General features: G+C 39.7%; 1 protein-coding gene and 1 long non-coding RNA gene across 2 annotated transcripts; one reads left to right on the forward strand and one right to left on the reverse strand.

Moving 5' to 3' along the window:
* The first annotated feature begins 745 nt into the window (after positions 1–745).
* LOC127529761 (uncharacterized) lies at positions 746–12,419 on the forward strand. The gene is made up of 2 exons (XR_007936363.1): positions 746–1,067; positions 12,352–12,419. It is a non-coding gene; the product is annotated as an uncharacterized LOC127529761 (long non-coding RNA).
* LOC114663004 (zinc finger protein 501-like) lies at positions 1,299–10,134 on the reverse strand. The gene is made up of 2 exons (XM_028816765.2): positions 9,970–10,134; positions 1,299–2,665 (listed from the first exon to the last, which is right to left on the reverse strand). The coding sequence occupies exons 1-2, from the start codon at positions 10,035–10,037 to the stop codon at positions 1,390–1,392; spliced, it is 1,344 nt and encodes a 447-aa protein (XP_028672598.1). The 5' UTR covers positions 10,038–10,134; the 3' UTR covers positions 1,299–1,389.
* Positions 12,420–13,697: the final 1,278 nt, after the last annotated feature.

Consider the following 13,697-nt stretch of genomic DNA (forward strand, 5'->3'; position numbering starts at 1 on the left):
TGGAGGAATTTTGGCCCACTCATCTTTGCAAAATTGTTGTAATTCAGCTTTATTTGAGGGTTTTCTAGCATGAACCGCCTTTTTAAGGTCATGCCATAGCATCTCAATTGGATTCAGGTCAGGACTTTGACTAGGCCACTCCAAAGTCTTCATTTTGTTTTTCTTCAGCCATTCAGAGGTGGATTTGCTGGTGTGTTTTGGGTCATTGTCCTGTTGAAGCACCCAAGATCGCTTCAGCTTGAGTTGACAAACAGATGGCCGGACATTCTCCTTCAGGATTTTTTGGTAGACAGTAGAATTCATGGTTCCATCTATCACAGCAAGCCTTCCAGGTCCTGAAGCAGCAAAACAACCCCAGACCATCACACTACCACCACCATATTTTACTGTTGGTATGATGTTCTTTTTCTGAAATGCTGTGTTCCTTTTACGCCAGATGTAACGGGACATTTGCCTTCCAAAAAGTTCAACTTTTGACTCATCAGTCCACAAGGTATTTTCCCAAAAGTCTTGGCAATCATTGAGATGTTTCTTAGCAAAATTGAGACGAGCCCTAATGTTCTTTTTGCTTAACAGTGGTTTGCGTCTTGGAAATCTGCCATGCAGGCCGTTTTTGCCCAGTCTCTTTCTTATGGTGGAGTCGTGAACACTGACCTTAATTGAGGCAAGTGAGGCCTGCAGTTCTTTAGACGTTGTCCTGGGGTCTTTTGTGACCTCTCGGATGAGTCGTCTCTGCGCTCTTGGGGTAATTTTGGTCGGCCGGCCACTCCTGGGAAGGTTCACCACTGTTCCATGTTTTTGCCATTTGTGGATAATGGCTCTCACTGTGGTTCGCTGGAGTCCCAAAGCTTTAGAAATGGCTTTATAACCTTTACCAGACTGATAGATCTCAATTACTTCTGTTCTCATTTGTTCCTGAATTTCTTTGGATCTTGGCATGATGTCTAGCTTTTGAGGTGCTTTTGGTCTACTTCTCTGTGTCAGGCAGCTCCTATTTAAGTGATTTCTTGATTGAAACACGTGTGGCAGTAATCAGGCCTGGGGGTGGCTACGGAAATTGAACTCAGGTGTGTTACACCACAGTTAGGTTATTTTTTAACAAGGGGGCAATTACTTTTTCACACAGGGCCATGTAGGTTTGGATTTTTTTTCTCCCTAAATAATAAACACCATCATTTAAAAACTGCATTTTGTGTTTACTTGTGTTATATTTGACTAATGGTTAAATGTGTTTGATGATCAGAAACATTTTGTGTGACAAACATGCAAAAGAATAAGAAATCAGGAAGGGGGCAAATAGTTTTTCACACCACTGTATATTTTGCTCCCGCGTAGACTCTCCAGTGCTGTCGCAGTGTTTCTAAATGAAAAAAGCTAATCCCACAATTATTACAACAATGCAGCTTGATGGATTTGGTGGTGCTTTTTTAATGTTCTCGGGTCACAAAAGCTTTTTCCACACTGCTGACAGCAGTACAGCTTCTCTCCTATGTGAACCCTCTGGTGTCTTTTCAAATTTCCAGATGCACAGAAGCTCTTCCCGCATTCAGCGCAACAATGGGGCTTCTCTCCTGTGTGAATCCTCTGGTGAGTTTTCAGCTTTATCAATTCACTGAATCTCTTCCCGCATTCATTACAACAGTGTGGTTTCTCTCCCGTGTGAATTCTCTGGTGATATGTCAGCCTTCTTAGTTTGCTAAACCGTTTTCCACATTCATTACAGCAGTGTGGTTTCTCTCCTGTGTGGAGTTTCTGGTGATACTTCAACTTTCTTAGTTCACTAAACCTCTTCCCGCATTCATTGCAACAGTGAGTCTTCTCGCCTCTGTGGATTTTCTGATGCTGCTGCAGTGTTCCTGATTGCCGAAAGCTCTTTCCACATTCCTTGCAGCAGTAGGGCTTTTCTCCTTTGTGAATCCTCTGATGTTGTTGCAGAGTTCCTGCCTGCCGAAAGCTCTTCCCGCATTCATTGCAGCAGTAGGGCTTTTCCCCGGTGTGGATTCGGTAGTGCTTTTTTAAAGTCCCCGACTCACAAAAGGTCTTGCCACATTGATCACAGCAGTACAGCTTCTCTCCTGTGTGAGCTTTCTGATGTCTTCTTAGATGCCCAGATTCACCGAAGCCCCTCCCACATTCGTTGCAACAGTATGGTTTCTCTCCAGTGTGAATTCTCTTGTGAATTTTTAACTTTCCTAAACCCCTAAACTTCTTTCCACATTCACTACAGCTGTGTGGTTTCTCTCCGGTGTGAATTCCTTGATGTTCCTTTAATGTTTTTGGATTCTTGAAGCTGTTCCCACACTCATTACAGCTGTATATCCTCTCATCGGTATGAATGGTCTGATGTTGCTTTAAATTGTCAGACACTTTCTCTCCGTTATGAACATCTAAGTGAATAGTACGGTGCTGAAGTTGACAATACTCTTCCCCACATATTTCACACACATATAGTTTTTCTCCAGCATCAGCTCTTGTGTGTGATGTAAGGTTCTGCATTTGACTTAATCCTTTCCCACATTCGTTAAAAATATTGTGAATCCTCGGGTGCAATTTAAGGATTCCAGATCCACTGCAGGTTTTCCCACCTCTTTTTGTTACCTTTCTTGACATGGTCCAGTTGCTTATTTGTGATATTGTTTCATTCTGGAGGGCAGGAACACTTGATCTGCATCAGAAAAATAAAAGTAATGTCTCATCAGACATACAGCATGTCTTCTTTTAAGCTGAGAGATCAATAAAACTATGCTAATAGCTACAGCAATAAATGGGCAAATGAGTAAACTTACTGAACAAAGTGCTCATTCTTTACCAGTAGTTTGAAGGCAGTCTAGATCTTAAATATTTAACATACACACCCTGGCCATTTTATCAGATACGTCTCTTCAACTGCTTGCTAACGCAAATGTCTAATCAGCCAATCACATGGCAGTAACTAAATGCATTTTGGCATGTAGACCTTGTCAAGACAACCTGCTGAGGTTCAAACCAAGCATCAGAATGGGGAAGAAAGGGGATTTAAGTGACGTTGAACGTGGCAAGTTTGTTGGTCCCAGACGGGCTGGTCTGAGTATTTCACAAACTGCTGATCTACTGGGATTTTCACACACAATCATCTCTAGGGTTTACAGAGAATGGTCAGAAAAAGGGAAAATATCCATCGAGTGGCAGTTCTCTGGGAAAAAATGACTTGTTGATGGCAGAGGTCAGAGGAGAATGGCCAGACTGGCTCGAACTGATAGAAGAGCAACAGTAACTCAATTTTAGTACTCGTTACAACCGAGGTATGCAGAAGAGCATCTCTGAATGCAGAATGCATCAAGTTTTGAAGCAGATGGGCTACAACATCAGGAGACCACACCGGGTGCCACTCCTGTCAGCTAAGAACAGGCAACTGAAGCTACAATTCTCACTAGCTTACGAAAATTGGACGACAGAAGATTGGAAACACATTTCCTCATCTGATGAATCTCGATTTCTGCTGCAACATTCGGATGGTAAGTTCAGAATTTAGTGTCAGCAACATGAAAGCATGGATCCATCCTGCCTTGTGTCAACGGTTCAGGCTGGTGGTGGTAGTGTAATGCTGTGGGGGATATTGTCTTAGCACACTTTGGGTAAATTAATTCCAACTGAGCACCGTTTAAATGCCACAGCCTACCCGAGTATTGTTGCTGACCATGTCTACCCCTTTATGACTGCAGTGTACCCATCCTCTGATGGCTACTTCCAGCAGGATAACGCACCATGTCATAAAGATCAAATCTGGTTTCTTGAACAAGACAATGAGTTCACTGTATTCAAACGATCTCCACAGTCACCAGATCTCAATCCGATAGAGCACCTGTGGGACGTGGTGGAACGGGAGGATCGCATCATGGATGTGTAGACGACAACTGCGTGATGCTATCATGGACCTAATATGGACCAAAATCCCTAAGAAATGTTTCCAACAACATGTTGTATTTATGCCATGGAAAATTATAGCAGTTCTGAAGGCAAAAGGGGGTCCAACCCGGTACTAGCAAGGTGTCCTAAATAAAGTGGCCGGTGAGTGTGTATCAGCGCTACTATGAGTTAAAACTGCATCTCCCAGCAGTCCCTGCTGGGGCTGTTGGGGTCAAAGGTGGTCAGAGGGGTTTAAAAGGAGGGCAGGTGTCCAAGGGGAGAAAAAAGGTGTTATTTATTGTTGTTGTATTTTGCGTTGCGTTTACCTGTCGGACTGCCTTCTGTTGAGCCATATTTAATCGCTGTGTCCTGGATTGTATTCATTGTTGGGGTCTGGATCATCTGTCTACCTGTGTGCTGAGGACTGATTGTGGATTCACAGCTTTCCCACAAGTAAAGGAGCGCTCCTGAACCATCCATCCGTCTTCACCCTTACAGTGTCTACTGGTAGGACTGTTTTTCATTCCCTTACAACATACAGATCTCTGGACTTACTCTTTTCATCCTTCATTACATCCGGTGTGATATTCCATGGACTTTGCTGTGTGGTGTTTGTGTTTATATGTTTAATGTAATATCGCCGTAGGGGTACTGGGGTGCTATTATTTATATTATTTAATTTCATTACATTCTTTAATTGTTGTTATTCCCCAGTGTGCTTTATTTTGTCTCTGTTTTTGAGTGTGTGCGGGCGGGCCAAGGCTGGGAGCGTCCCTGGGATCCTCTATAAAAAATAAATAAATCACCGTCATCTTGATGGTGTGAATCTTAGTGACACCAGACCGCTACAAGTGTATATGTGATAGGACAGAGTATCTAGTCTTTAAAAAAATGGTTTCATATGTTGTTTTACTACGACTTCAGACAGCAAAATTGCTAAACATTTATTTTTAATCACAATGACTAATGATAAACAATTCATTTCAAAGCAAAATTAGAAGTGACTGAACATTAACCAACTTTATTTATTGGACTACACTGAAAAAAATGGCATGTCAGATTAAAATTTAAAAAATGTACATCGGTTGCACATAATAAAATTGTGTTTATCAAAATTAATTTAATTATGCTAAATGCACTAAATTATTACATTCTGAAACAACATGATATTTTTATATAAAATGAAACTATTTCATTCTCTATTAAATTAATTATGTTAAATAAACATGGCTCATGTCAATAAATCAACTCCACGCTGGGAGTACCCGGGAAGCAAACCCGGGTCTTCTTACTGCGAGGAGGCAGCGCTACCACTGCGCCACCCTTGATAAAATATTGAAAGAGAATACAATAAAGAATGCAAAATGGAGTAACGTTAGTCTATGTGATTAAGTATATGAATATCTGAATATTTATCGCTGTGTGTGTTTTTATTTTATTTATCTTTTATTTCACTAAATAAAAATGTTCAACACGCCCTTGACCCTCTGTAGTTTGCATATAAGGAGAAGGTGGGAGCGGAGGATGCCATCATCTATATGCTACACCGATCCCTCTCCCAATTGAACAGAGGCAGTGGTGCTGTAAGAATTATGTTTCTAGACTTCTCTAGCGCCTTCAGCACAATCGAACCTCTGCTCCTTAGGGACAAGCTAACAGAGATGGGAGTTGATTCATACCTGGTGGCATGTATCGTGGACTATCTTAAAGACAGACCTCAGTATGTGCGACTTGGGAACTGCACATCTGACATTGTGGTCAGCAACACAGGAGCGCCACAAGGGACTGTACTTTCTCCGGTCCTGTTCAGCCTATATACATTGGACTTCCAATACAACTCTGAGTCCTGCCACGTGCAAAAGTTCGCTGATGACACTGCTATCGTGGGCTGCATCAGGAGTGGGCAGGAGGAGTATAGGGACCTAATCAAGGACGTTGTTAAATGGTGCGACTCAAACCACCTACACCTGAACACCAGTAAAACCAAGGAGCTGGTGGTGGATTTTAGGAGGCCCAGACCCCTCATGGACCCCGTGATCATCAAAGGTGACTGTGTGCAGATGGTGCAGACCTATAAATATCTGGGAGTGTAGCTGGATGATAAATTAGACTGGACTGCCAATACTGATGCTCTGTGTAAGAAAGGACTGAGCCGACTATACTTCCTTAGAAGGCTGGCGTCCTTCAACATCTGCAATAAGATGCTGCAGATGTTCTATCAGACAGTTGTGGCGAGCGCCCTCTTCTATGCGGTGGTGTGCTGGGGAGGCAGCATTAAGAAGAAAGACGCCTTACGCCTGGACAAACTGGTGACGAAGGCAGGCTCTATTGTTGGCATGGAGCTGGACAGTTTAACATCTGTGGCAGAGCGACGGGCGCTCAGCAGACTCCTATCAATCATGGAGAATCCACTGCATCCACTGAACAGTATCCTCTCCAGACAGAAGAGCAGCTTCAGCGACAGACTGCTGTCACCATCCTGCTCCACTGACAGATTGAGGAGATCGTTCCTCCCCCAAACTATGTGACTCTTCAATTCCACCCGGGGGGGTAAACGTTAACATTTAACATTATACAAAGTTATCGTCTGTTTTTTACCTGCATTATTATCAATCTTAAATTTAATATTGTTTATTGTATCAGTATGCTGCTGCTGGAGTATGTGAATTTCCCCTTGGGATTAATAAAGTATCTATCTATCTATCTATCTATCTATCTATCTATCTATCTATCTATCTGTCTGTCTACTAACCTTTTGCTCTTAACCAGCAACAATAACTCAAACGAACAACCTGTTGCTTCTTTGAAAGTCACATAACTTTACGCCAATTTATCCAACTTCTGCTGATGATAAATCCGCTTGGTGCGTATTAATTTCCGGTGAGGACTAAATAGAACTATTTTGACTTCTACCTAAATGACTGAAATTTGTATATTGCACATCCCACAAGATTCAATAAATTAAACATGATCGAGTTATGTTCAAAAGTGGAACAAAAACAATACATGTAATATAAAGTAAATATATTCTTGTAAATGTAACAACCTGCCATTTCGCTTTTTTTCAGTGTATGTCTGCTATTTCTTTAAGCTTTATCTTAACCTATAAATGTTCATGGAGCAATCATTAAAGACCAGGAAGTGCAGATTATCAAAAGTTATAAATATCTGCGGGTAATCACAGACTCAAAATGGACTTTTAATGAAAATATTGAAGGTATCTGCAAAAAAAAGGTACAATAGCACCTCTACTCTCTGCTTTTCTTTATGTTCTGCTGGACTGGTTTGGAAATCATAACGTCAGCATCTAAAACAGAATACATCAAATTGTAAAGTGGAGCAATAAAATAACAAGATCTCATCAAGCCTGTTTATCAAGCAAGAATTACAGAAAGCAGAGTGGATTTTGTCAGACATCATGACTCACCCGCTTCATTCTCAATTCGGTGGTTGATAACGGGTCACAAGTTCAAGGCTCCAAGGATAAAAAGCAACCGTTTCAAATGCTCCTTTCATCCCAGCCCCAGTGGCCATTAAACTTATAAATACATTAGGTAATTTTCTAATCGGCATAATCCAGACCATTGATACATTTCATTTATAAACACTATGCAAGACACCCAAGGCCACTGTACAATCAAAACTAACATTTAAATAAAAGATTATAAAAACTTACTTATAAAACTATGAGAATTTCATTCTAAAAAATTGAGTTTTTAGCAATTTAGCGGCACTTGAAGCTGTGCAGAGCAGAGCTAGCGGGTGAATCCCAGGACCTAATGACACGTCCTACTGTGACGCATTCAGAGAATTAAACCTGTTTAGTCTCGAGCAGAGGAGACTGCGTGGGGATCTCATTCAGGTATTTAAAATCCTCAAAGACATTGATAAAGTCATTCCAGAAACATTCTTTCAGCTTAAGGGTGAATCACATAGTCAAGGACATCAGTGGAAAATAAGGAGAAGTGTATTAGGGCGCATTTCTTTACACAAGGAGTTGTGGGACTCTGGACAAATTACCAAGCCATGGGGTTCAAGCAGAAACCTTGACAGCCTTTAACAAGAATATGGATGAGATATTGGGCCAGCTTAGTTATTAGTTAAATAAACTGGTCTGAAGGACTGAATGGTCTCCTCTCCTTTGTCAAATTGCTTATGTTCAACATCTTAAAACTTGGAAGTGAATTGCACATGGAAAGACACAGAGGACTCCATGGTCCAGGATCGGCTGCGCTGAATGCCCTGTCACCAGTAGAATGTAACCTGAATGAAGAAAGACAACAAAGTTCTACTCCAGGAGACCACAACATTCAAGAAGGAATGTAGGGTCAGAGAAAGTTATGGAGATAAAAAGAAGCCAAATCATGAAGAGATTTGCAGTACCTTAAACTGTATATGTTACAATGCAGATGTTGAAAAATGGGAGTATTTCCATTTCCATGATTTAGTGAGGGTAAGAGTCATTTCTGCTGAATTCTGGACAAACTGCAAGATATTCAATACACGACTAGTCACTTCAAAAAGAAGTACATTGCAGTTGTCCTGTTGTGAGGTCGCAAAATCCTGTATGAGGGTCTCGGCAGTTGCACGATTAAGAAAAGAACGAAAAAAAATAGTTTAAGTAAAAAAATGTCCTATAGTGACATTCTAATATGTGAATCAAAATAAAAAACAGAATCTAAAATAACACCAAAGGTTTTCCACCTCATGTGTGGTGACTATTGGACAACTGGGAATAGACAGTGACAGGTGAACACATTTCTGGAGTGCTGTATATGACACCCAAATGACAGCCTGAGATTTATCCCAATATTTGTTTATTGGGAAATGTTTTAAAAAATCAGTCTCCGTAACATATTAAGAAAAAATAATTTAGAAGACTTTTTGTGTGGTTATGAACAGTAGTGCAGATTGCTTTGAAGAGTTGTATGATTGTTTTTTAAGACAGTATGCCTTAGAATTATTACCAATGCAGGGCTTCAGCTATCCTTTAAAATCAAGGTTTGACTCCCATTCTGGCAAATATAACTTTAAGTAGGTCATCTTCACCCAACTACTGACAAGAACCCTTCTTTAAAAGGTGTTGGTTATGTTCTGTGCGCAAGAACAGCTCGGGATACTTTATGATTTTTCGTTATTGCATTGATGTAGAATAAGCACTGGGCGTGACGAGGATGGACAGGATTAGAAATGAGGACATTAGAGGGTCAGCTCAAGTTGGACGGTTGGGAGACAAAGTCAGAGAGGGGAGATTGCGTTGGTTTGGACATGTGGAGAGGAGAGATGCTGAGTATATTGGGAGAGGGATGTTAAGGATAGAGCTGTCGGGCAAGAGGAAAAGAGGAAGGCCTAAGAGAAGGTTTATGGATGTGGTGAGAGAGGACATGTAGGTGATGGGTGTAACAGAACAAGATGACGAGGAAAGAAAGATATGGAAGAAGATGATCTGCTGTGGCAACCCCTAACGGGAGCAGCCGAAAGAAGTATTGATGTAGAATAAGCAGACTTAGATGAAATTGGTAAATAAGTTAATCGCCCTCTTTTGACTGCATGATAAATATAGCCTTACATTTAGCTAAAACATTTGAAGTTTAAAACGAAGAAAGAGCACTTTCAATAGTAGAACAACAGTTGCGTTTTATGATTGTCCGTTAGCCGTTCTCGGGCAAGCGCAGTTCACCTGGGATTCAGAAGAAACACTGCGATCTGCATAGAAGCAGTTGTCGCATAAACGGTAACTTTAGAATACAAACGCCGCAAATCTGTGTAATAAAGAACTCAAAAGAGTCTGAAAAGTTGCTACATTTAGCGATAAAGCAGACAAGACAACACCGCTGCGGACTGCAGATTTAAAGACGCGCGCGTGCGCAAAACTGAAAGGTGGCAGCGAGCAATGAGCATGCGTTAATTTAAAAGCCAACAGGCGCGAGAACAGAAAAATCAGAAACATAAATACCACCGAATATAAAAACCCCAATCGTAAATTATTACTGTACTAGTGAACTACTATTGTGCACTTCTGATTATACACAATAAAGATAAAAATAAGCATTGCATCAGACTTTATGCTATTTATTTCCTCACCCACTAAGTTCCATTTGGCTCGCTCCAATATTTTCGTCATTTTCAGCTGGATTAGCAACCACGGTCATAACTAATGACTCGCTCCGGCTCCAAAAACCCTGCACCTCATTTTACATTCAGCAACGGCTCCCTTGCTGGGCTTTACTAAAAACCGGAAGTATTCCATTCGTTTTTTGTTTTTTTTTTTGTTTTTCTTCTTGTTAGTGCGCTTAATATCCAGCAGTGACTTACTGCCATCATCTGCCCTGGAGGAGTCAACACGTCTTTCATTAATTTGCGGCTGGAAAGTTTATCGTTTTAATTTGCCTTCTTTTTATTGTACTCTGTTATATCAACAAATTATAGTTTTCCGAACTTACCAAAATCTTTGATGGCAAAAAAAAAAAAAAAGATTTAACAATATATTCAAAGAGAAATCCCTCCAGTTTCTAAGCACTTTACTGTGCTGTGCACTGTAAAAAATGAATTAGCAGGGGCCTTCACTTTATTTATCTAATTTGAGTTAATACAACTTAAAATAAAATAATCATGTTTGTTCATCGTACATCGCTTTTACTAGTTACATTGACATAATTATCTTAGATGTCGCTTTGACATAATTAAATGATGTTGAAACAAAACCATTAAATTGTTTTCTTTTAACCAAAATGTAATCAGCCCCAAAGAAAGTTCTCTTTATTCACCAAATTTATATTAATCTTACTCAGCATTTTTAACACTTTTTAAATGCTCAAATCATGATTTACCCATTTTTATTATTCGCAGTTGAATTAAATTGATTTAACATAAAATAAACACATTTTCTCTTCGTGACTATCCAGGGCCGGATTTTCCTATAGGCTACCTAGGCTTCAGCCTAGGGCCTCAAGATCAAGAGGGACCTACATTCAAATTGTTAGCAAAATTAAAATTACACTATTCTAAAAACAGTGAACACTAAAACACTGAACCGAAAATAAGGAGAAATTCTACGCATATGACTAATAAACAAACATAAAAATGTATTGGTTAATCACAGTAATGATGTACAGTGGTGTGAAAAACTATTTGCCCCCTTCCTGATTTCTTATTCTTTTGCATGTTTGTCACACAAAATGTTTCTGATCATCAAACACATTTAACCATTAGTCAAATATAACACAAGTAAACACAAAATGCAGTTTGTAAATGGTGGTTTTTATTATTTAGGGAGAAAAAAAAATCCAAACCTACATGGCCCTGTGTGAAAAAGTAATTGCCCCCTGAACCTAATAACTGGTTGGGCCACCCTTAGCAGCAATAACTGCAATCAAGCGTTTGCGATAACTTGCAATGAGTCTTTTACAGCGCTCTGGAGGAATTTTGGCCCACTCGTCTTTGCAAAATTGTTGTAATTCAGCTTTATTTGAGGGTTTTCTAGCATGAACTGCCTTTTTAAGGTCATGCCATAGCATCTCAATTGGATTCAGGTCAGGACTTTGACTAGGCCACTCCAAAGTCTTCATTTTGTTTTTCTTCAGCCATTCAGAGGTGGATTTGCTGGTGTGTTTTGGGTCATTGTCCTGTTGCAGCACCCAAGATCGCTTCAGCTTGAGTTGACGAACAGATGGCCGGACATTCTCCTTCAGGATTTTTTGGTAGACAGTAGAATTCATGGTTCCATCTATCACAGCAAGCCTTCCAGGTCCTGAAGCAGCAAAACAACCCCAGACCATCACACTACCACCACCATATTTTACTGTTGGTATGATGTTCTTTTTCTGAAATGCTGTGTTCCTTTTACGCCAGATGTAACGGGACATTTGCCTTCCAAAAAGTTCAACTTTTGTCTCATCAGTCCACAAGGTATTTTCCCAAAAGTCTTGGCAATCATTGAGATGTTTCTTAGCAAAATTGAGACAAGCCTTAACAGTGGTTTGCGTCTTGGAAATCTGCCATGCAGGCCGTTTTTGCCCAGTCTCTTTCTTATGGTGGAGTCGTGAACACTGACCTTAATTGAGGCAAGTGAGGCCTGCAGTTCTTTAGACGTTGTCCTGGGGTCTTTTGTGACCTCTCAGATGAGTCGTCTCTGCGCTCTTGGGGTAATTTTGGTCGGCCGGCCACTCCTGGGAAGGTTCACCACTGTTCCATGTTTTTGCCATTTGTGGATAATGGCTCTCACTGTGGTTCGCTGGAGTCCCAAAGCTTTAGAAATGGCTTTATAACCTTTACCAGACTGATAGATCTCAATTACTTCTGTTCTCATTTGTTCCTGAATTTCTTTGGATCTTGGCATGATGTCTAGCTTTTGAGGTGCTTTTGGTCTACTTCTCTGTGTCAGGCAGCTCCTATTTAAGTGATTTCTTGATTGAAACAGGTGTGACAGTAATCAGGCCTGGGGGTGCCTACGGAAATTGAACTCAGGTGTGATACACCACAGTTAGGTTATTTTTTAACAAGGGGCAATTACTTTTTCACACAGGGCCATGTAGGTTTGGATTTTTTTTCTCCCTAAATAATAAAAACCATCATTTAAAAACTGCATTTTGTGTTTACTTGTGTTATATTTGACTAATGGTTAAATGTGTTTGATGATCAGAAACATTTTGTGTGACAAACATGCAAAAGAATAAGAAATCAGGAAGGGGGCAAATAGTTTTTCACACCACTGTATTTTATTATCTCTCATGTAATTTACAAACTTAAAAATGGAAGGTGAAAGGGCCTCATTAGTGGAATAGCCTAGGGCCTCTTTTCATATAAATCCGGCCCTGTGACTATCCTATATTTGCCAAAAGACCCGCACCTTCTGTTGCATTGTGGTCAAAGACTTCCCCACACTATTGTACAGCTGGAATGATAACTAAAAAGTTAAAAGTAGAAAAGTAATTTTTTTTTTTCAAAATTCTGTGGAGGTTTGTGTGATTCTGGAAGGTAATTCACGGCATAGATGTCCACATACGTCTGTCCATATACAGTACACTGAAAAAAGGATAACATTGATGTTGTTCATTCAACGTAAATTTTCTTTTTCAAGCAACTTAAGATTAGTCATTTAGTGTTGTAGCTTGAATTTTTTTGGTTTCAGATCTCAATCAAAGTAAAAAAAAATGTTTGTACCAAAGTAAATTATGGTGGAGGGAATAAACATAACAATCCTATTTCAGTTAACCTAATATTTTCGGGTGTTCATGTGCTGTGTACGAGGGGCCGTTTGTATATTCTTCTGGTCGAACTTCACAGCGTGTTGGCTTTCCAACTGCCAAAAAAGAAGAACACTTTCCTGAGTGGAGTGGACGTGGATATACAGGTCTGGTCATTTTCAGCAGCAGACTTTATAATGGGGGATTTCTGGTAAGTAACACTGTTTCTCAACTGTTTTAAGTATAAGATCTCGTAATAAAACATACTTTCAAGAAAGCTGTAGAAACATTTAATCATTTTTGGTTGTATATTTAAGATTTACACTGCAAAATGCTTGTGTATTTGCACTGGATTTTTAAAAAATATGTAAAAAGTACAGCATTGGAATGTGTTATGTTCATAATATTTCTAATAGCATAAAAACAGGTTATGACCAATAAACCATTTTAAATTGTAACAACTTAAAAAATAGATTTACTTCAGTATAAAACAAGTGAATTTCACCCAATCACTCTAAATGATTTGCTTCAACTTAAAAATTGTGGGTTCAATAAGATAAAAAGAGTTATATTGGTTCAGATTTAAAATATTAAGTGTGAATCATTACCTTAATTATTTTAAGTTGA

Source organism: Erpetoichthys calabaricus, chromosome 12 (assembly GCF_900747795.2).
Source record: "Erpetoichthys calabaricus chromosome 12, fErpCal1.3, whole genome shotgun sequence".
NCBI classification, from domain to species: Eukaryota; Metazoa; Chordata; class Cladistia; order Polypteriformes; family Polypteridae; genus Erpetoichthys; species Erpetoichthys calabaricus.

Coding starts and splice junctions, on each gene's coding strand:
- LOC114663004 (XM_028816765.2), bottom strand. CDS start 10,037: ATGACCGTGGTTGCTAATCCAGCTGAAAATGACGAAAATATTGGAGCG. Junction 2,666..9,969: donor AGCCAAATGGAACTTAGTGG/GTGAGGAAATAA, acceptor TTTCTGATGCAG/ATCAAGTGTTCCTGCCCTCC.